We start from the raw sequence: 22,253 nt of genomic DNA, 5'->3' as shown, positions 1-22,253 counted from the left end.
TCAACTCGCGTGCTTTCCTTCCATTTTCCCCCTTCAAGCATATCATGCAGAAACTATTACTTCAAGATATAAACACATCTTCTAAGTAGTTTTAAATTTTGCAGGTTCAAGTCAGCCTACCGCACTGCCTTGTATGGTTGGGCGGCCTCTGCACCACCCTAATTGGTCGAGCCTGCATCGAGGCTGAGCCGAGACAACGCAGTCCTCTCGCACCGCGATTCTTTTCCTTCCAACGGCAACTTTTCTCTCATTATGCTTCACACTTCACTGCAAGTGCTGCATGTCTGCTTTTCGCATCAGTTCACATCTTTTATGCTTGTATATGCCTCATAAGCGCCATCTCGAAGCCGTGCAACGTGAAGATGCTTGACCCGCTCACAGCCTTGTCGTTGGCAGGCAATGTCGTTCAATTCCTCGATTTCTCCGCCAGACTTGTTGCCAAAGGCAATGAGCTCTACAAGTCCACCGATGGAGCATCGGTAGGAAACGCTGAGCTTGAAGTCATTGCGAAAGATCTACAGGACCTCAATGAGCGTCTGCAGAAATCCACACCTTCGCACAACCCCAACCTGACGACCCTGACGACCCCAGATGTAGCTCTGCACAAGCTGAGCGAGCAATGCTCTGGCGTTGCAGGAGAGCTGATCGAAGTTCTGGACAAGCTGAAAGTTCAAGGAACCTCAAATCGGCGATGGAAAAGCGTCCGACAGGCTTTGAAAGGTCTGTTGAAAAAGGATGAAGTGGATGCCATTGCACAGCGCTTGCAGTATGTTCGCGATGAATTGAATCTTCGTATACTGGTTTCGATGAGGTATGCTCTTTTGAACGCTTGCGTGCATTCACTCTATTGCAAAGAAAATCGATAGCAAAATTACTAACAGTAGCCGCCCTACAGAGACACCCTCGACATGCAAGCGATCAAACAAACGGAAGGCTTCCGGAACTTGGACAAAGTTGCTCGACACTTGGTAGACAGACTAGAGGATGACCAGAGTCAGCTACGGGAGGATCTTGAAGTCAATATTGAGCGCCTAAGTCACGGTCAAGACCATACCAATGAACTTATTACAAGGGAACATGAACGGACACGAAAAACTATACTTGCTACCATATATTCAGGGCGAGGAAATCAGCCCTTTGAAAATTTACAAGGGCCGCCAGAAGGCACTGAAGATCTCGGCCAGAAACGTGAAGACGCGGAGATCGAATCCTTTCTACTAGCAAGTCTCCGTTTCCCAACGATGGAGAACAGGTTTGATGAGATCGAGCCAGCACATCGAAAGACTTTCGAATGGATCTTCCTTCCACCTCCACAACACTCGGGATGGTCTGATTTCCCTCAATGGCTTTCTGGGGGCACGGGGATATACTGGATCAATGGGAAACCAGCTTCGGGAAAGTCAACTCTAATGAGATTCATTTGCGATAATTCTCGGACTGCCAGTTTACTTAACAAATGGTCCCAGCCGAAACGGCTTATAAGGGCGACGCACTTCTTCTGGAACAGTGGCACAGTTGATCAGCGGTCTTACCAAGGCCTTCTTCGTGCGTTGCTTTTCGACATTCTTAGGCAAGCGAGAAACTTGATCCGGGTGGTTTTTCCTGATGAATGGGCTGCACATCGAGGACATCCAACCAGGCTTATTCTGGAACCCGAGTCTTGGACCTTACCAAGGTTGATCAAAGCCTTCGAGCATCTGTTCCAACAAGCCAGTGACGACTCGAGATTTTGTCTGTTTATTGACGGTCTTGACGAATACGATGGCGATCCTTTCGACATCATTAACCTTTTTACAAATATATCAAAGCTTCCGAATGTCAAATTATGCCTGTCGAGTAGACCCATTTACGAATTTGTCAAAGCGTTCAGATCGCGTCCGACACTCCGTCTCCAGGATCTCAATTTTAATGACATCAAGCAATATGTGGATGACGAGCTCGGAGCCAACGACCTAATGCGGGAGCTTCACAATACAGAGCCGCAAGAAGCGCCGAAACTATCACTAGAAATCATTGACAAAGCGGATGGAATCTTCCTTTGGGTCAAACTTGTAGTAATCTCATTACTTCGTGGGCTTCGGAATTCGGATCATGTCTCCGATCTCCAAAGGAGACTTCGACTCTTACCGCCGTCACTTGAAGACTTATTTAGTCATATTCTAGGCCGCCTTCAGCCAGTCTACCTGGAACAGTCGTCCCGCATCTTCCAGATTTTCGCAACTTCCCAGTTTGAAAATGTTCACTTCACTTCTCTCAAACTCTCGTTCGCCGAAGATCCCAATGTTGACAGCCTTCTTTCGTCCCGAACGCAGCCAATCTCAGAGATTGAATGGGCGGAGAGGGTCGAACTCGTCGATATTTGGCTGGTGACAAGATGCGGAGGCTTGATTGAAGCCAACCACCCTCGGGGGTCGCACAGTCCTGATCGAGTTTTATCATATCTGCACAGAACAGTTCGAGATTTCTTAGAACTGCCTCAAGTATGGTCGCGCATTCTTGATCCCACGCGAGAGTCAGATTTCAATCCATACGGTTCTCTTTTGCAGTCTTGCGTCTTCTTCTTAAAGTTTGTATTACTTCCCACAGAAAAACGCCCAAGAAAACACGCAGAGGAAATTTTATCTCTTGCTTATAGAGCCGAATTGAAAACACGGCAAGCCGAGGTTCTCCTCCTTGATGAATTTGACCGAGTTATGCAACGCGCAAATGGTCCATCATATTTCTGGGGAGCTACGAAAGAGTACACAATCCAAGACCCTCAGCACAATTTCCTTGCGCTCGCGATCGGGTGTGGACTTTACCACTATGTCGCACATAAGATCGAATCTCAACCTGACGTAGTACGAATGAAGGAAAGCGGGCCTATGTTAAGAAGATATGCCGTTCAAAAACACTATGGCCTGCATGGTCACCATCGACTATCTTCGAAGATTGTTGAACTACTCCTGCACAATGGATCCTGTCCTAACCAGATTTATGGTGGCTATTCTGCTTGGGATATCATACAGGGGAGACTAGAGTCACTTACAACCAGACTTTCCTGCACCGAGGGTGACCATTTGCGCAATGTAATTAAACGGGACTATGAGTGGCCCGAATTACTGAAGGCCACACGAATCTTCCTTCTGAATGGCGCAGTTATCAATGGGCGTGTCTACAAGATCTTGAGGGGTTTGGAGTCCGAGTTTCCGGATGACGCAAAAGAATTGCGGGCGATCGCGGTGGCCCAGGAGGCTCAAAACAATCAGGCTCTGGGCGACGAATATCCAACATCATCAGACGCCTTTTGTGGCAAAGGAGGGCCTTATAGTACAGAGGATGGAAAGGTGGACATTGCAGCTCATCAGCTGCCCCAGAGTCGAAGAAGGAATTGGTTCCGGATATTATGCCACTTGACGACTTTCACGAGCTTGAAGTCAAAGTCGCAAGTCTCGTGATAGTAAGTGCTGGAAGAAGCATACGTATTTGGGTATCTGTTACTTTTGCAACCTACGAGCAATGTTCAGTTTGACAATTCAGGATAACGGGTCACGGTTGGTAGTCTCCCGAGTTGAAAGTAATTTTATACTTATCGGGGGCGAAGTGCTTCCCATCTCATCGGAAGCATTTCAAGTATGCCGAGTGCACGATCGTTTCTCGACCTGCAGCGCCAAGATGGATTGTTAGTTATTGGTGTTCGGCGGCCTTTAGTAGCCGGCATTGGGTTATTGTTGTGCTCTCATTAACGCCGCCACATCCTTCTTACCTCAAGAAGCTGGTGGGTTTTCGACTTTGACCAATTGATGGAGCTTCAAATCTGCCTCGGGTAGCGCCTGGCGAGTTCATTTCAGTCTCGACATCAGAATTGCGGCCGTGTGAGTGCGGAAATATGAGGGTGCGGGAAGTTTTCTGTGATTACTCTTCATTCTCCTTGAGGGTTTTGGCGTCCGAGGGCAAGGACGCAACCTGATTCATCATCAACATTTGAACTGCTGTTATATAATATAAAGCCTCCGTGCCCAAGAGAGCTGTCATATAAAGTGCAGCGGTCTTCTATAAGCTGTGTCTTCTTTTCCAAGATTCAGTATTGTTTTCTTGTCACTCACCGTTCAGTTAGCGAGAAGAAAAAAATATCAAGAGCCCACTATACAATAACTCTCAAAATGGCCAAACTATTGTCACAATTGGAATAACCGGCAACCAAGCCAATTTCCTTCTCCTTCCAAAAATATAAGCACCGACAACCACACCCAATGACAGTTCCGTCGCCTCAGCCTTCCTCAAAGACCCCTCCTGGAAAATCCGCGGCACATCTCGTGACCCCAGCAAACTACAGTCAAGCACTGGTTGCAAAGGGCATCAAGATCGTCCCCGGCGACGTCGTCTCGCTGAAAGCCGCCGTCCAAGGCGCGGACGTCGTCTTCGCGACTACAGCTTTCAGCGACGCCTTCGTTCGCGCCTTACCCTCTGATCTCGAGAAATGTCCCCCGGTCAGACGCTGAGGGAGTGGTGTTATGAGCTCGAGGTGCAGCAGGGGAAGAACATCGCTGATGCGGTTGCGACGGTCGAGGGATTGGAGGTGTTTATCTGGAGTGGTTTGAGCGATGCGGGGCGTGCTGAATTTTGATTTCAAAGCGCATGTGGTAGATTACACTTATGAGAAGCATCCGCTATTAGGAAGCAAGATGAGTATACTGCAGTTGGGCTGTTTGTTACATATTGGAAGTGGGGACAGGGGGCGGTGCCACGGGAGAAGGTCAGTTCTTCATCCATCTTGCATCTTTCATGAGTTTTTCTATATGAGGAGAGGGAGCTGCTTGCTGATAAGGAGAATGAATATAGCGACCAGACAATACGCTCGTCCTCCGTATCCCAGGAAAAGGCAATATGTTGATCCCTCTCCTCGTCCCTTCAAACGCCGGCGCCTTTGCTAAAGCACTTACTCTCGTCTCGCCTGGCAAGAATCTGCTTGCGTTCGGTGATCCGTTGACCTGGGAGGAGTACGTGGGGATGTGGAGTCGCGTTACGGGTGTAAAGGCGAGTTTTGAGAGGAAGACCGTGGAGGAACATGATTCGTTTGCGCCGGGGGGTTACGGGGAGGATATTTTGGAGATGTATGCTTATGCTTTGGAGTTTGGGTATTGAGTGCTAGGGATGGGAGTGTGGTCTTTCCGAAGGATTTGGGGCTTGAGGTGGAGGCTACGAGGATTGAGGACTAGAATCAAGGGGAAGACTGGTCGGAGTTGATCAATCGACCGGCTCCTGCTGCTTGAGTTTGAACTTGAGAAACGGAAGGAGTGCTATTGCAAATGAGTCATTGGAGCGAAAGATTGTGAGATCAATCTTGATGATTTGCACACTCCAGTTACTCGCCTCATAATCATCAGGCCAATGAGTGAATGGTCCTACTGAAGAGTTACTTCAAAAGCTAGCAAGTCGTATTGTGGAAGTTTCCCCATCAAGTAGATGAATCCCTTGCTTCATGCCTACACCTCCCTTCAGCCTGCATAATCTCCCACCCTTCCATCCAACTTCAACTTTCCAAGCAACATAAGTCCCTACGCATCCTAACCCCCCGTATGAACATGAAGTTAGACGTAGACAAACAAGCAGCCCTCGACCTGCATAATCAAGGTAACCCATCCTTCACCTCTCTCTGCCCCGCTACACCAATTTGACTTCTCCCCAACAAGCACATCGCGAGGCACCCGGAGCACAACTGCTAGATCTTGTGTGGGATAACGATTTGGCTGGCGATGCCGAAGCCTGGGCTCTCCAAATGGCCGTCACAGGCTACTTCAAGTATTTCCCACAACGTGAGAACGGCGAGAACATCGCATACTTCGGGCCTGCTGGTAATTGTAATTACATTGCAGCTACGCAAGCTTGGATCGAGGAGAAACAGCTCTACCATGGACAGGTGCTGACAGCTAAGCCGAGGCATGAGGCAGAGGAAGACCAGCAGAAGCAGTGGGGGTCATTACACGGCGATTATCTGACCAGAAGTGGCTAGGGTGGGCATGGGATTCTTTGATGTCCCGGACAATAGTGAATGGCCCTCTCCGGGCAGGACGTATGTTGTTGCTAGGTACGACGTGATGCAGATAGTGGGGCAGACGGCCTGGAGACCGAGCCTCTCTAATCCGCACGGCTACACTGCTGCAGGCTGGGAGGAAGAATTATGAATCCAGAAATTCGGGAAGGGTAATGTTCTTCATAGATGAGTCACTTCTTCCATCACACTGCCAATCCGATCTTCGAATAGTAAAGTCAGTCTCTCCGTAAAATAGAATAAAATAAGAATAAAATAAGAATAGACAGGAAGAGAATATTTACATCGGTTCTGCAACCAAATTAAAAATCTCTAGACATGGCAGATAAGATTCATTACAAAAAATAGGTTCATTAGAGAGAGCAGAACAAAGAAGGAGAGGGGTCAAACAACCTCCCACATCTGCGCATGCCTCTTATTCCACCGCTCCAAATCCGGCGTCGCTGGGTTCTCCCGCTCCTCAAACTCCACGTACACGACGTCCGTACACACTATGGACCCACTCCCGGGTCCAGCACCGTGGTTTATTATGCTCTTGTCTGAGCGGTCGGAGTCTGTTCTGCTGGTGGAAACGGAGGATTTATTTCGGTATGTTGAGGGGACGTAGGGTGAGAAGTTGAAGTTTGAAGGAGACTTTTGGACGGCGTTTAGGCGGTAGGAGTGCGCTGCTTGCCGGAGGAAAAGTTGTTTGTATAATGGGCGTAATGTGGGGATTGTGGCGGTTAGGATTGTGACTGTTAGTTCGGTCGAGGACCAGAGGATTAGGCCGACTGTTTCGTCTGTGGGGTGTTAGTTTGAATTTGAGCTTTGGAGGGAGGGAAGCGTACATGAGTAGTCGACTCCGGTAAATATCCGTTCCACGGTTGTGGTTCTGATTATGCCGCAGACTCCAGCAAAGAATCCCAGGCTCATGGATGACGCGATCAGATTTTTGTCTTTTCGTTTCATTTGCAGGTTCCAGAGGATAAACCAGGGCAGAATTGCCAGTATAAAATCGGCTGCTGCTGAGATTCCTCCTACTACAGCTGAGAGGGTGGTGAAGCCTTTGGCATCCATCCAGCATTTCCCGGGAATGAAGAAGTTCCAAATACTCTCTATCGGGTCGCAGCGTATATAGTCGAATAACGCGCAGACGAAACATCCCAAGCTGACGACCAATATTAATATGTAGAGGATCCACTTGTGCCATTGGTGGATGGTTATTCGGAGGAGGAAAGCGGCTACGGAGGCTTTGCTGGCTGCTATTCCCACCAGAGAGAAACTGTTCGAGTCTTGTAAGCATGAATTTGAGGGACTTGAACGAATTTCTCACGTTTGACCGATAACTATATATCTTGTTGATTGCATGAATTGGTCAAGACTGAGCTCGGCGGAGTGTCTCCCAAGGCCTTGCATTGTTGCGAGAGTGGTTGCCGCTGAGAACGGTATCATCATTATCTGCACAGAGTCAGAATCGCAAGAATTAAATACTCCGTTCCACCCCACTTACCGAAGCCAGTGATATCAGGTAATCATCCCATCCCACTGTCCTGTTTATGCGTATTCTCGTGTATAACCTCAAAGCCACAAACACAAGCGTAATGCCCGTCTCCGCCCACATTGTTGCGATGATAGTTGGGCCATATCCGCCGATATCCTCAGCCATGACGACAGCTATCTGCAGTATTTTTCACATCAAGAGCCTCAGACCTAGTCTCGCGGGAGCCATAGCGACTATATGTTCTGTGCCTGGCCCAGGATCCCATGATGGCACCCTCCGTATCGTCCACCAAGATCGAATTAGAACACGACCCCGCGCCGTGCCGATAGAGAAGACGAATCAGAAGCCGAATCCGGGGTTGCTGAAAGCTGCGTCCTATACACAGCCCAGATCGGGACTCCGCGGTTCAATAGTTCGGAGCCCTTCAAGACTCGTAAGACGAAGAGACGAAGTGATCAACCGTTTCGGCGATTGTCCAACAATGGCTTTCTGAGGCCCCAGCCAATAGGGATTCAGAAGAGCCTTTTTTCCATCCCCTCTGATGATTCATGGGCCAATAGACGGCGGCTAAGCGCTGTGAGCTATCGAGGAGGTTGGAATGGAATCTGGGGTTGGTCAATGACGGGAGGCTCGCTACCAATCATGCCCCTGTCGACGGCAACCCCCTTTTCAATCCACCCGGATGACTGGGTCGCAAGAGGGCGCCACACGACTGCCTACAAACAGGGGCATCTCAGCCGCGAATACGGCCGGAATTGCTGACGATCCCCGATCCGGCCCCTTGATCAGCAGCCGGAGAACGTGGGATACAGTAGGAATCTCCATGCAGTGCGATCCTGCTCTGTGATAGTGGCGCACTGGCGGCAGATGACTTTCCTTATCTGCAGGAACCCACACCCTTTTGCTGGTCTCGGAGAGAGGATGTCGTGACGTTGAGCCATGTGTACTAATGTCCGTCACTTTGCGCACAGGCAATGCAGGCAAACTGCGGCCGTTGTCGAGGTTCCGACCGCGGGGGGGTGTTGCACTGATCGCACGGCCTTCAGAGCGGCCAACGGGCCACGGAAGGCCCGTCTGGGCTTGTCGGCACAGCCCCTGGTTGTGAGTGTTCGAGGTTTGAACTCTTCCTTTCTCAGACCCGGTGATCGTCGTAATGTTGGGAAAGACCGCCATTCCGCTGGCCGAGGAAATGCACATCAGAACGAAAATGGTTTGGCCTGCGCTCTCACCGACTGTCAAGACATCGACTCATGTTGGCGGGGATCCCTCATCGGCGCCAAGCAGCTGTGGGGTTGCTTTTTCTCCGATTGTGGGGGGCAGGGGGAGGGGGGTCCTCGAAAACCCTTTCTTTCTATCCACTGCTTTGTAATTGCTGATTACCTCGCCTTACACTCTTCTCGAACTTCAAATCATCTCGGAGCTTTCCATTTTGTCCAACATACTCGGCCACCTTCCTTCGGTGGCACTTGTGCTACCAATGTTCCTTATTGATACGAGAACCCGTGCATGTCCTGAATGGTGACCTCATTCTAGGCCAGTAAGTTCGATACTCATCTCTTTGTGTAATAGAGCAACCCTTGGAGATCTGAGATGTAGATGAAAGACAAAAAGAGGAACACTTACTGAGAGATTTCATCTCAGGGGTAAAGGCGGGTCCCAAAGCACGTTATCATGGACTTTCTGCATTTGCAAGTTACAAAGTAATGCCAGTGGATAATGCCAAACATAAACTAGTCATATCAGAGTTGGTGTGCCATGATCAACGTAACTTCTAGACAGAACCAACAAAGTCAACAAAAACGTTAATGCTTGTTAGTCTGTAGCCCCAGAGTACTTGATATAGTAGTTGTGTAAAGAATATCTAAGCCATCTGTCTGATCTTGAATTCGTGTATGAACACATATAGGAATAGCATGACAGTACTAAACAGTAGATCACGAGACAATGCCCAGCCCTGCTGCAGAGTTGATTGGTCAGGATGTCGAGGTCCAATTCTCGTAGGCACCAGCTCGGAAGCCGACTCAGCCTTACCGGCAGCACATAGGCTACAGCCCAGATGCCAGTTCACGAAAAAAATCAAAAGCAGAACATGATTATCTCAAAAGGTGAAATAAAATCACTTTTATGTCTATTCACATTCCCTGATTGAACCACAAAATTTAGGAGTGACTCGCTTGTCTAAATTTATAGCGGCGATGTTCCCCGACTTCGGATATTTATAGATCGTGAACCTTCGTTTCCACCTCCTCTAGACAACAACCTCAAAGATCAACTTCCCCACTCTGAGCTTGGTACTAGTACCCTTGATTCTTTGGATGTATTATATCAGCCTCGCTCTGTGTTCGCCCTTGAACCCCATCAGGGAACAGAAGGTTTGTCTTCATATCTCAAGCCTCGCGAGGCCACCACCGAATCACTTGATATCAAGCTCATCCGCTGACTCAACTTCAAGGATACCGATATTTCGTGAAACCTTTCCTATTTGGCTGGCATATTGCTCTGGCTCCTCTCCAACACTTTGTCTACGACAATTCCTCGTCTTGGGTTTAACCGTTAGGACCCGAGAAACTTCTCTGGGCTAATTCCGTCATAATCACAACCTATTGCCATCACCCTCCAACATGGCTTCCAACGACGGCAAACGACTGTTGGTACTCGGTCTTTCATTCCGTCAACATCATACTCTTCATATGCAACAAGTTCTCAGAGCATATGAGCGCCTCCCAGCCAACCCTATGGACCGCGGCGCTCTTTACACTGGATTATTCGAACTGGCCAAAGACCTCGACGAAGATGGAACGCAAAACCTAGAGAACTGGCTCAAGAATGGCGGAGAATTCCCTGCTCCTACGCGGAGAAACGCACCACCTACACCAGCAACTGATTTGGTTGATCTCAACGGAGATTTCCAGGATGGTGAGGGGGTAGGTGAATGGCCCGAGTACAATCCGGAAGATTTCGAGGATGGCTCTTCTGGTGATGGAGATGAGGGGAGTGGTGATGAAGATGAAGGCAGCGAGGATGAAGATGAGGATGACGATGACGAGGATGAGGATGACCTCGAAGAGGAAGGAGGAGAGGACAACGGCATGTCCGGTGACGAGGACGAAATGGAGGAAGTGTCCGACTTTGAAGGCATGGATCACCGACCCCGCTTTGTTCGCCGTACACGACCTAAAGGCAAAGCTACTGGAGTCTCTATCGAGTGCCTCATCTGTGCCGATGACTTCGATTCGAGCGAGTTCCCTGCAACCACGCAAGTCACATCATCGTGTCATCACAAGAATGACGAGCGAGTATGTGTCTACTGTCTCCAGCAAAGTATTGCGACTGCTGTCACAGAAGCTCAACTTCATCTTATCATCTGTCCTTTCTGCCCGGAGAAGTTGTCTCACAACGAGGTGAAGCAGTATGCAACCAGAGAGATCTTCGCTAGGTATTTCATTCCAGATCCTACAATCTCTTAGCTTTACTAACCAGACACTGTAGATACGAATACCTCAAAATGATGGCAACTCCTGACCTCGTCATGTGCCTCGGACTGAACTGCGGCTCCGGCCAAATCCACACTGACGAAAATCCAATGATGATCTGCGAATCCTGCTCCTTCAAGACCTGTGCCGTTCACAAACTCCCGTGGCACGAAGGCCAAACTTGTGAGGAGTTCGACATGGATGACAGCCAGATTGAGCGGCTGGAGGAGGCGGAGGCGACTGCGAAATTGCTTGCTAAGGAGCATGCTCAGGTTTGCCCGAATTGTCAGAATGGGGTTAGTCGGAGTGAGGGGTGCGACCATATGACTTGTAAGTTCCCCTCTATCATCCATTTTAACTCTGTGATGAGAGTTGGCTGATCAGCTTTGGAAAGGTCGCTGCGGAAACGAATGGTGCTACCTCTGCGGCGCCTCCTACGAGAACATCAAGCGCCTCGGCGAGGAAGCCCACGCCCCAACCTGCATGTATCATCCTCGCCGCGTCCAGGTGCGCCGCGGCCAGGAACAAGCAGTCCAAGGACAACTTACACAACTGGTACATGGTGGCCCCGTAAGCGAAGCTTTGGAGCAGGCACGAGGTAGGAGAAACGAGAGAGTTAGAGCTGAGTTGAGACCACTTGCTGCTCAGGCTGCAGAGCGGAGAATGCGGGAGATGGAGCAGCAGCAGAAGGACGAGAAAGGAGAGGTGAAGAAGCGGAAACTTAATCTGCATGCGCCGTGGGAGGAGAGATGAGTCGGTTTGCATTGGTGGCAATAATCAGAGTTTCATACTTGTTGTTTGTTGGCATACTCGAATTGATTTTGGCGTTAGCAAAGGAGGATGCATATGGATGAATTTGATGACCGAGACCTCCTCTAGACGCCGTAGACACGAAATTGAGTTATCAATGAGACGTATTGGCACCACCGGAAGTGAGGTAAAGTCAGTGAATAGGGGTTGTTATTTTTAGCCGACATTTGTAGGGCTAACATTGAGCAGTCATCACAATTTTACACTATTAGATTCTAACACTTTCACACCCTGTATCTCTTGCTCGAGATACCCTGAATAAAATAACTTGAATTTCCAAATATGTTCGGTATGTAAAGCTCGTGATCATTTCGAAAATTGGTCATGTGACCTGCATCTACCCGGCAGCTTTGCCGTTCGGCTGCCTCAATATCTTGCTTCTCCTTCCTATCTCTTCATTGTATTTAACTCACCAAACGCAGTGAACGTTGCCGCGGACGCTGCTATGTACCCAGGATTACTCTGCGCGAAAAGAACATGGCTGGAAACGAACTCCCCTGTCTCAAGCTACCATCGCAAACACGAAATTGAACTTCAAGATCATTCAAGTGAACTTGAACTTGAGAAACACCACTTGGAAGAATGCCATTTGTGTACCCTCATATGGCGTACATTAACATATTGGCGTTTGCAAGCAGATCTGAGGATGCATGATTTATCGGTATCTCGATTCATCTCAAGTAAAATGCTACTAAGTGCAAGGCTCAGCCTCAGTTTCCTTGAATATCATCATATCCTTTGCCGAATTGTGTACGTTTCAAAAGGGTTGTTCATACTCCAGCTTAAAGCCCGGGAAGCTCCTTTGGGAGTTCTTAATCGCCAGGACGGGATTAACATGAACAGACCATTACCAGGTGTTCCACTGTCTTCACCATACTAGACGACTTTAAATGTCCACCGGGGTTGATCTAGGAGATATTCGAAAGCAAGCTTATCATGGGTATTTGGAGAAATGGTAAAAAAGCCAAGTCTCTCATACAAATCTCACTCTATTGGATAAATTTGAAGTATAAGCCCTCTAATTACTATCTCAAAATGTACAATCACTACTATCCAGAGCCCTAGGACTATATTTATAGTCTGTTTCGAAAGCACCTTATATAGGCGTTGCGCCCTCCACCATTATTATATTTAGCCTTGCAATTTACATAGTTTTAATCATTTGCTTACGGCCTATTATTGAACTCTGTGTCTAGACAGTTGTTAAAGGTCACATGTCTCTAAATAAACATTTATAACTAAGACGGCGCTCGGTACGACTCCGGGCGTGGTAAAAAGCGTCCTTCAAACATGTTCCTTTGCCATAGAAGGGCCTGAGGAAATTCCGAGCGCCACAAGCCCGCGCAATAGTCATTGTTCAGGACAGCATTAAACTCTTCTACAATCTTAGAAGTGGCAAAGATTGGATGGATGGGCTTAGTTAGGTTTTGCGAAGCAAACTGGCGGTTGGTTTGGAAGGACTCGATTGAAGAGCTCTGTTCTGCAGGTGCAAAAGCAGCTATATATATAAACCAGCCTGTTCTATAGGATTCCATCCCTTAGAGCTGATCCTAGACAAGCTGAAGTAGGACCCCTGACAAGCTGAAGGACTATTACGTGATTTCCAACTGACATAAACTCTCTAAGTATTTGTACCACTCTCTAAAACGTTGCGATTTAATTGCAAGAGATGAAAGAGATACATTCAATTCCCTAACTGCCTTTTGATTATTCTTTTGTTCCTTATCATCCCCCTATCAGTGCATTTATAGTCGCAGCATCTGCAGTTGCTTCCTCTCCAATAGTGTCTATACTTAAACATTTCACAAGAAGCAATAGCGTGACCATAACTAAGAGCTCTAGTGGAAAATTTCCGCCTGACATTAGAGATGAAAACTCATTTGTTATTCCTGCCTCTGCCTTTTCGATCTGTGATCTGAAGCTGCAACACCTTGTCCAGTAACATCGACATCCCTCCCGGCCTCAACAACGTCTTGCGCGAAATCCTCCTCAAAGTCCTTGATGGACTTCAAGCTCATTCTGATATCTTCGGGACGAAGCTCGCTACCATCAGCAATGGCTAAGGCGTACGCTGTGCGGATGGCGTTTTTGATTTGTCGGCCATTGAGCGCTTCCGCAGCCACGCTGTTGAGAAATTCATCATCCCACCAAAGCGGCAGAGGGCGTGTATGTACGTTGGTAACAAACATGACCCAAAGGTCTCGACGGAAGGCGAATGACAATGCAGGATATTTAATTGCGAGATGAATGCGGGACTTGAATGCGGCATCGAAGGTTGAGATGCGATTTGTGGTGAGGATCATCATGCCCTCGTAGTATTCAAGGACACGCAAAAAGACTGTTTTGTTAGCCACAAAGAATGTTGTAGGAAATCTAAGATCATACCTGCTACGAGGCCGTTTCGAGTCAAATCATGACTGCTGCGTTGTTCCAGGAATACATCTGCTTCGTCGATAAGCACAATGGCATTCCAATGTGCGGCCAGCTGCAGCGCCTCAAGCAAGACGCGTTCTATCTTTGAAGAATCTACTCCAAGGTCACCCGTCGTCACAGTGTAAAGGGGCCGTTGTGTATAGTCTGCCACACCTTCTGAAGAATTGTCAATACCTAAGTTTCCTTTCTCACGTGACTGGGAAATACTGACCAGCCGTTAGGGTCTTGCCAACGCCTGGTTCACCATGAAATAAGAATATCATCCCTTTGCCTTTGCCTTTGATGATATCATCAAAATCAAGTCTGCCATCCTTGTATATCTTGATCAGAGAATGGATCATCTTCTTCTGGGGCGGAGCGAGGAGCAAAAGTTCGAAAGCCCTAGTGTTGTATTCAAAGTCCTGGATGGCGTCTAGCAAAAGAAAGCACCACCTTTTATTGGCAAGAGAGAATCCAGAAATTGTGTGGCTGCATATTAGTAATTCTTCCTCTGAGAGTTCAGGCTGCTCTCCTGGCCCAGTTTTGATTGCTTCCTCGAGGGCAATACGTTTCTTGTATTGTGGTCTCATTTCGCCAAATTTGGTGGAATCAATCATGACGCGACTCTTAATCTACACTTTGTTAGCTCAACGTCCTTAAAATGATTCTACAATGAGGTTTATACCATTAATGATTGGCGAGGGTAGGAGTATTCCTCCTCGCTATCGTAGGCCATTACGGGAAATGGAGACAACGTTTCCGCAAGTCCCTCGTAATGTCGGTGGTGGACTCCGCGCAATCCGAGGAACTTCCTGCCTCTAGTGATCAACGAAGCGGTGATGGCGTCTTTGCATTGCATATACTGTAGAGGGCAGGATCGGAGCTCTTCCAAGGGTTTATATCCCATGTAACCGTTGATATATAACTCCACTTTGCAACGCCCATAATCCGTTCCATTGTATTGAATGTCTTCTGCCTGCAGCAAAAGGCTATGTCCCCTTCCGCCGCTCGTAGATTTGAGTCTTACAATTTTGTCAACGCCGTCCATTTTGGTGTAAATGAGATCGCCGGGACGGAAAGCCATCCAGAGGTGTTTGCTGTCTATGCCCGGAGCGACAGATGGAGATTCCATGAAAGTGTAGTAGCTCGAAATCTCACTCTCGAGACTTTTGTACATGTAATTCAGAATAAAGACAAGATGTTGCACAGCAACACCGTCGTCCAAACGGAGCCCATATTCCCGAAGTTCGTTGCGATAATGGAATAGGCACCTCGTTTCGTCGCGCATGATGATTCTTGCCTTATCAAATGTTACTCCGGGGTACTCTTTGATGACTGCACGCAAAGCTGCTCTGACATGTGGCGATCTGACTTCCAACTGTGTGTGACTAGCCACCTTATTGTCTCTGAAATAATGTTTGGTCAAGACGAACGCTGAGTCGTGATCTTTCTCCTTTGGTTTGTATCCAAACCTCTGGATAGCTCCTTCCAGGGTGGTTTGTATCCCGCCTGTGGCCCAGTCCCTTGCTACATATGTCTTCATCTCGCACGACAAACCCGCGGTATCTTCAACCTCGTCTGCATTCTCCCTCGCATTGGCGGAGCCGGCTGGTTCTGCGATATTGAATAGATCCATGGTCATGCAGGGAGTGTGGTACTGAGGGAGTTAGCTTCATTCACTCAACCCATTTCAAGTTAGAGAGCTTTTGGATATGCAGATCGTCTTACAAGATGAGTGCTTGCGCTCTCGTAGCTTAGGCCTTAGTTCGAGGCTTGAGCAAATACGGTCACCTCGTCTGCAGGACAGATTCAGAGGCTGCGGAAAAGGCCTATGCCAGCTTCGATGAGAGAGGCTTGAGAGTTTGTAAAGTGCAGTGGTCAATTTCAACGAAAATTGGGGATGCCCAAGGCTTCCAATTTGTGCAATGGATGCACGTCGCACAGCACAAATAGATCTGGCCCACCCATGGCGTACAGTTCTGTAAGTCTATGTTCCAGGACACGACTTCAACGAGTAAGATGGCGGTGTGGTAGGGGAAGTGTTCGCGGCGTCACTTTACTGTAGGCGCTTGATTTGCCTTGCTGCGGGAAGGTCGTTAGCGGCCAAGATCCTTGACCCCTGCCCCTGCTTGACCAAAAGTTGTCCAGGGCGCCTCAGCGTGACCAAAGACCGAGTTTACAACACTAAAAGTTTTTCGAAACACCGAATCCGCAATAGGTTTAATCACGATCAATGATTCCAGACACTCCTTTTCAGTATCTCATGCTCGACTCTTGACTCTTGTTAAGATGGGCGGTTGATGCGGCTGAATTGTATGCATGCTAGGGACGGTTGCTTGAAGTAATCTTGCAAAGTCGGACGGCATATGGTTGGCACTGCAGTAACGATGTGTAGCAACAAGAAATTGACCATTCTTCTATCGAAAACTTTGATATACACAGATCAACGCGGTTGACCATTTGCGCATCCTTCTCCACGACGTCCGACACCCTGGGCAATGACTGATCCGATGTTGTGGTACGGCTGATCCCGCATCGACTCCTGAAGCCAACGCTGCATGACGGTAGGCCCTGAACCACTATGGCTCCCTACCGCTTCAAGCGACTCGCGCCGTAACGGAAGATGGTTGAAAGAAGCATCTTCAGCAACTCTTTGGGGTTGTAAGTCTTGGGTAGCTTTCTATGATACTTCATTAGTAGATGAGTGCTCTCACAAGCACTTAGTATGTATGGTACGCACTGGAATCTGATGGCCATGACCCATTTGAAGAGGGCTGGCTGCAATGACTTTTCCCATCCTGATGATAAAGTGCAGAAATCAGAAGCCTTGAATTCCATCCCGTTGTCAGTCTGACATTCCAGACCAGCAGTGAGTTGGATTGTACCCACCTGTTAATCGAAATAAATTTCGGTTTATTGTAACAGTGTCCGTCTTGTCTGTGGGGGGTTTGATTTTGAGAATTTGTGAGAGCATCAATGTTCTCACCAATTTGGACAGGAAAACCTGTTGCTTTTATCCACATCTGCACACTGATGCTTGAGGGGAGAACTTTTGGGAAACATTTTGGCATAATCTATAATGTGGTCGTAGTCACAGCATTCATTCACAACGCCTAAAATCTTGCAAGTATCGCGGAATGACGCGAATTCGTCCGTGGACCGACAGCTGGAAACGACGACTTTGAAACAGTTTTCCGGGAAAACATTTGAAAGAACTTTTGCTGAAACTTTCAGCTAAATTTTTTTTGGGTCTATTAGCCTCCCGAGTTGGACTCTTTCAGTTTCCACAGAAGTCATTGCCGATGCTTAAGCTCCTCGAGGTTCGATTCGAAGATGCCGCTAGAGACGATCGCCACAGAGCGCAGGGGCCTTGGATCAATCGATTCAATCGTCCGTTGGCGTCACGGAACATAACATTTCTGGCGTATGCACCTTTTTGTGAACTTTTTGTAAATTTTTCGCTGTCGAAGGCGGTAATGCAGGGGCTTGTGCTGGGATTGTAGGGAGATGTGAGGATCTGACTTCGAACAACCAATGCGAAGGCCCGTACCCCGCGCACGAACTTTCGGGAAATTTTTGGACACTTTTGGCAGGCTAGAAGGGATCACCCACCAACCGCCCAAACCCCCTTTCCGCCCACGCCTACCCCACCAAAATTTTCTCGATTTTTCAAAGTCTTTGGAAAATTCTAAAAATTTGCTAGATTATAGAGAATACTCGAAATATTGCGAAGATCACATTAATTTTCGATTTTGTGGCGTTAAGGTCTCCAAAATCCAAGTTGAGCGGAAAGGGGGTTTGGGCGGTTGGTGGGTGATACCTTCTAGTTTAGACCACAAAAAACTTCGATATCCCCTGCAAAACGAAACGTGCATTGACATGCTGCAGCACCCCCAGACCCGAGGCGGAGAGTGGGGCTTTCCACGCCCAAACTGCGCCTTCATTATTGACCGGGGGGTTTTGTATGATGGGAAGAAGGGGGAGGGGGGAGGTGTGTACAACACGACGGTCATGGGTCGGCTAGGCCAAGCCTCTTCCTCCTGTCGCATATGATGACATGAGGCTCGGTCTTTTCGAACATGCCTGCATGTAGAGGCACCTTCTTCTGCTTTTGATTCTTCACCGCTTACACCACTTCACCACTTCACCACTTCACGACACCTAGCCTCCGAGCAACCTCCTCTATTCAATTTACGTTGAATCTGTATGCTTCCTTCAGCCATGCCATCTCAGCAGAACTCCAGTGACTTTGCTTTTGGCGGGTATTGGAACCAATCTGCACCGCAATTTTCAGCGTCATCGGGGCATTATGAGGAGGCTGAAGATGCTCCCCGTACCGCTTTAAGCTATTCCTTCGTTCCACCAGGGCCACTCTTTGGCGATCGCGATGCCTATGAGAACATACCAAATACTCGACCGAGCTTATCATCCCCATCGGGTACAGCTTTTACAGTCACCATCCCACCCGTGCAAACCATTTCTGCTGAACATCGGCAGCCGCCTCTGCACCACTTTTCCGCGACAGGGACCATACAGACAGATACGACTTATGAGCGGTCCACGCAGCAACCTACAAAGGCTCGCAAATCCATGCCCCGCGCGCCGAATTTCACTCCTTCAGATTGGGAAAGGCACCACGATGAGATCAAAAGGCTCTGGGTTGATGAAAACAAAACACTGCCAGAGACTATGAAGGCCATGGCTGAAAACTTTGAGTTTGAGCCCTCGTGAGTTCAATTCTACCATGAAAGCTTGGACTAACAGTTTACTAAAGGTTTATAGTATCGAGCAATACAAAAAGCAATTGAAGAAGTGGAATTGGTCAAAGTACTTACCAACGAAAGAAGCCTTCTGGATGGAGAATAAAGCTGCTAAGAGGAAGCATGAAGAGAAGAAGGACACGGTCTTCGATTACCGCGGCCAGACATACACACAGCAATCCATCCAGCAACGCCTTCAGAGAAAGAAGATACGACAGGATGAGACAGTGGTCTCGGCTGGTATGATAGCTCCCTGCCTTGCATTGATTTCAGTTTAATAGTTCTATAGATGCACCAACTCCGAGCGGCATCACATATACTACCCCACGCGATGATCCTACTTCACCGCTTTACATTGCTTCACCTAGAATGTCAAGTCAGCCACTTAGACGCATCCCAGCATCAACGAGTTCAATTGCACAGGCTTCTCATCAGCCGAACTTGCTACGGAACGGTCGCTCAGAGGCAGACATTGAGGCAGTGTATCAAGAAGCTCAGAGTCTAGAGCGTCGTTCAATGATCGAAGATGCCGAAAAGAAGTTTCGCGAAGCCTTAACCGGTTTTGAATCCCTATATTCAGCAACACATGAGGCCACGGCCGCCGTTGCTTATCACTTAGCTTCTTTCTATGCTTCTTGTGGCCGCATGAAGGATGCTGATGTCATTTTCGACTGGATGACAGGGAAATACATACAGCGGTATGGGCACAAAGGCCTAGAAACTCTTGAACATCTCCTCAACGTCGTGGAAATGTTCTGCAACTGGTCTCGAATCAAAGACAGTCCGAAAATAGTATTACTGTTTCAGAGGATCGGCCTCTTCTATGAAAGTGATGGGATATGGAACGATGCTGAACCGTGGTTCGAGCAAGCCCTGCTGGCGTGCTATAGAAGCTTGGGTGAGGGAAGCAGTTCCGCAAAGCGCCTTGAAGCGGCTCTCGAGAAACAACGTCTTTCTATGTGATGCAGCCCTCCGTATATAGCAAAAATTGACCTCGCCTATATAGAGCTGACCGCTTTTTATCTTGAAAGTTGCCAACATTTTCTGATGCGTTTTTACTTCTATTATGAGCCATCCTCAACGTTTTTCGATATGTGTAATGGAATGACTAATAATAGAGTGACGAGAGATGTTCCAGAGCAGGTAGCTGTATGTGGCTAAGTGACGATACATGAGTGGTGGAGTGTCGGATTTCATCGAGTTGAGCATGCCAAGACTTGCATTAACCATTAACACAAACGCTGTACATTGTTTGTCGAATATTTGAAGACAAAAATCTTGTTAGGATCCCTCTGTCTTTCCACGTTCGTACTTAGAAAGTCTTGAGTGATTGGAACATTCACGGGGTTGGTCACGACCTTCGCACTTAAGTGAGAGTTTGCATTCCACCACAAGACTTCCACTTTCCACCTAAATAATACACAATTTCAGGCTCGCAAAAGTCTATATTGAGTATCAGAGATTGTTCGCCCGACGAGACCCTCTCTTCCACCAGCCCGGTGATATGTTCAGAGGATCTCAGCAGACGAAAATACCCGGCTCCCAAATCAACTCTGAATGTTGGGGACCCAGTCTGCTGCGCTCATTTAACCCTTGTTTTGAGGAGTCTGCCCTACACAAGAGAGGTTGGGTGATGCAGGAGCGACTTCTGCTTCCGACACTCAGCTTTGGCTTCATCGTTTTCTAGGAATGCCGAGAGCAATATCAGGATGAATTTGGCATGTCTCGTACGATTACGGAGCTAACGCCCAAGGGAGAATTTTATTCTTTGATTCTTCAGCGCGTGGCTGATGGGCAAATCTCGAAGGGGGGCGGAAAATCTGGAGGCTATGGGAGAAAATCTTGGCACGGTATACTCGTGCCAAATCAACTGTGCAAAACGACAAGCTGATAGCCCTGTCGGGTGTGATTCGCTTAATTCAGAGATCGACGGGATAGCGAAACGTCTGGTGTGTTTTGGAGCCTTTTCTGCTGACAGAATTATTGTGGCATCGTCCTTCCGGCAGTGCCGCTAGGTTGGTAATTACCGCCCCGACTTAGCTATGGGTTTCTCTAGATTCTGGTGTTGATTTCGGTAGCCTAGGGGGCGTGCACTTGGACGGGGACCGGGATGTACTTCTGGCATCTCTTGAAGATGTGATCACTATGAATGGACCCAAACCTCATCAACCAGTCATCCTTCGAATATCCGGTCTTCCTGTCCAGCTCAAAAGCCCCGTTACTTGGAGCAAGCGGCATGAAATATGTAAACCTCTGGTTGACTGGCTATTTCTTGTCAGGTGGAGATTTAACGTGACGGATGGGGAGCGAAACGCACATGTTTTCCTGCCATGTTTGAAGCGTATGGAACTCAACTCCGACGCCATCCAATCCGTTTATGGGCTAGCCTTATCCCCTTCATCGACCCTCAGGCTTTCGAAGGAGTTGGATACGGCAGGAGCCTTCGCGATAGTGAACACACAATAGCGCCGTCTCCAACATTCAATGACCTTGCATAGTATCGGAAGAGCAAAGTGAAGTAACGGCTCCGCATGATAACCGGTTATTTCTTCCTCAATGGGCTCAAGAGCCAAATGATGTTCAGGCTCGTCTTCCTCGTCGAAGAGAGCTCGCTTGCACCTTCATCATCGAACAGTACATCTCACGGAATGAGCACCACCCTCAACCCACGGAACAACTCCCACAAAACAAGGAACCCTATCGTCCCCAAAAGAGGTACTTAAATAATTAAAAAAGATTTTTTGTATCGACGCGTGGAGGCCTCTTGTTTATTTATATCTGGCACTCGTAATCCTAACATGTTGAGTATAGACCTCAGTATGAGCGGCAAGGAGAGTCAAGGCACCTCCGTATTTTCTGCCGACTTAACTCCTCGACCCAAAATTTGGTTGCGCAGTGAATTCTCCAACCAGTGTTCACTTTTGCTCGCGCGACCGATTCGGTTTCGCAAGCTTTTTTGCAAGCATTTCGAAGCCATCCGGAGCCGAAAACCACTGGGCGAAGCGAGCGAGGGCAAAGTCAAATGTAAGGAAGGTTTTATGATACTCTTTTGTGCGTGCCGGAAACCAAAAATCGTTGTTCTGTGTCATAAATCCCGTCAGCAGGCAAGCCATGACCGAAATCTCGGCCCGGCCCGCAACCTTTGCCAGTAAAGGATATCAGCTTCTGTTGAGCATCAAGGCGCGCTCTTGCTGACGGTGAGTGATGGCAGGGTGACTAGGAATATCTGGGGTGTGAAGTCGTTTGGGCAAGTCTCGTGCGTGAAAAGCTTCGAGGTATGGGTGCCT

General features: G+C 48.2%; 7 protein-coding genes across 7 annotated transcripts; 5 read left to right on the top strand and 2 right to left on the bottom strand.

Moving 5' to 3' along the window:
* Window positions 1-362: 362 nt before the first annotated feature.
* K444DRAFT_636673 (uncharacterized protein) lies at window positions 363-3,437 on the top strand (the record flags this gene model as incomplete). Its single annotated transcript, XM_024884030.1, has 2 exons — window positions 363-811; window positions 896-3,437. The coding sequence occupies 2 exons, from the start codon at window positions 363-365 to the stop codon at window positions 3,435-3,437; spliced, it is 2,991 nt and encodes a 996-aa protein (XP_024728272.1).
* A 705-nt stretch (window positions 3,438-4,142) lies between these two features.
* On the top strand, window positions 4,143-5,198 carry K444DRAFT_647540 (NAD(P)-binding protein; the record flags this gene model as incomplete). The annotated part of the gene is made up of 6 exons (XM_024885355.1): window positions 4,143-4,156; window positions 4,316-4,430; window positions 4,475-4,592; window positions 4,680-4,735; window positions 4,822-5,093; window positions 5,132-5,198. 6 exons carry the CDS (start codon window positions 4,143-4,145, stop codon window positions 5,196-5,198), a joined length of 642 nt encoding a protein of 213 aa, XP_024728271.1.
* A 360-nt stretch (window positions 5,199-5,558) lies between these two features.
* On the top strand, window positions 5,559-5,992 carry K444DRAFT_636672 (uncharacterized protein; the record flags this gene model as incomplete). The annotated part of the gene is made up of 2 exons (XM_024884029.1): window positions 5,559-5,613; window positions 5,673-5,992. The coding sequence occupies 2 exons, from the start codon at window positions 5,559-5,561 to the stop codon at window positions 5,990-5,992; spliced, it is 375 nt and encodes a 124-aa protein (XP_024728270.1).
* A 423-nt stretch (window positions 5,993-6,415) lies between these two features.
* On the bottom strand, window positions 6,416-7,676 carry K444DRAFT_636671 (uncharacterized protein; the record flags this gene model as incomplete). The annotated part of the gene is made up of 4 exons (XM_024884028.1): window positions 6,416-6,810; window positions 6,859-7,292; window positions 7,344-7,468; window positions 7,521-7,676. The coding sequence occupies 4 exons, from the start codon at window positions 7,674-7,676 to the stop codon at window positions 6,416-6,418; spliced, it is 1,110 nt and encodes a 369-aa protein (XP_024728269.1).
* Window positions 7,677-10,648: 2,972 nt separating this feature from the next.
* K444DRAFT_543976 (uncharacterized protein) lies at window positions 10,649-11,737 on the top strand (the record flags this gene model as incomplete). The annotated part of the gene is given in 3 exon segments (XM_024876012.1): window positions 10,649-10,947; window positions 11,001-11,355; window positions 11,369-11,737. The coding sequence occupies 3 exon segments, from the start codon at window positions 10,649-10,651 to the stop codon at window positions 11,735-11,737; spliced, it is 1,023 nt and encodes a 340-aa protein (XP_024728268.1).
* Window positions 11,738-13,254: 1,517 nt separating this feature from the next.
* On the bottom strand, window positions 13,255-16,246 carry K444DRAFT_573868 (P-loop containing nucleoside triphosphate hydrolase protein). Its single transcript, XM_024877417.1, has 5 exons — window positions 15,935-16,246; window positions 14,892-15,863; window positions 14,439-14,838; window positions 14,180-14,383; window positions 13,255-14,132 (listed from the first exon to the last, which is right to left on the bottom strand). Exons 2-5 carry the CDS (start codon window positions 15,846-15,848, stop codon window positions 13,678-13,680), a joined length of 2,016 nt encoding a protein of 671 aa, XP_024728267.1. The 5' UTR covers window positions 15,849-15,863; window positions 15,935-16,246; the 3' UTR covers window positions 13,255-13,677.
* Window positions 16,247-18,128: 1,882 nt separating this feature from the next.
* Window positions 18,129-20,003, top strand: K444DRAFT_669190 (uncharacterized protein). Its single transcript, XM_024887492.1, has 3 exons — window positions 18,129-18,933; window positions 18,989-19,206; window positions 19,256-20,003. The coding sequence occupies exons 1-3, from the start codon at window positions 18,413-18,415 to the stop codon at window positions 19,927-19,929; spliced, it is 1,413 nt and encodes a 470-aa protein (XP_024728266.1). The 5' UTR covers window positions 18,129-18,412; the 3' UTR covers window positions 19,930-20,003.
* Window positions 20,004-22,253: the final 2,250 nt, after the last annotated feature.

Source organism: Hyaloscypha bicolor (genome assembly GCF_002865645.1).
Source record: "Hyaloscypha bicolor E unplaced genomic scaffold K444scaffold_182, whole genome shotgun sequence".
In the NCBI taxonomy this organism is placed as follows: Eukaryota; Fungi; Ascomycota; class Leotiomycetes; order Helotiales; family Hyaloscyphaceae; genus Hyaloscypha; species Hyaloscypha bicolor.
This window is presented reverse-complemented; position numbering and strand designations above follow the sequence as displayed.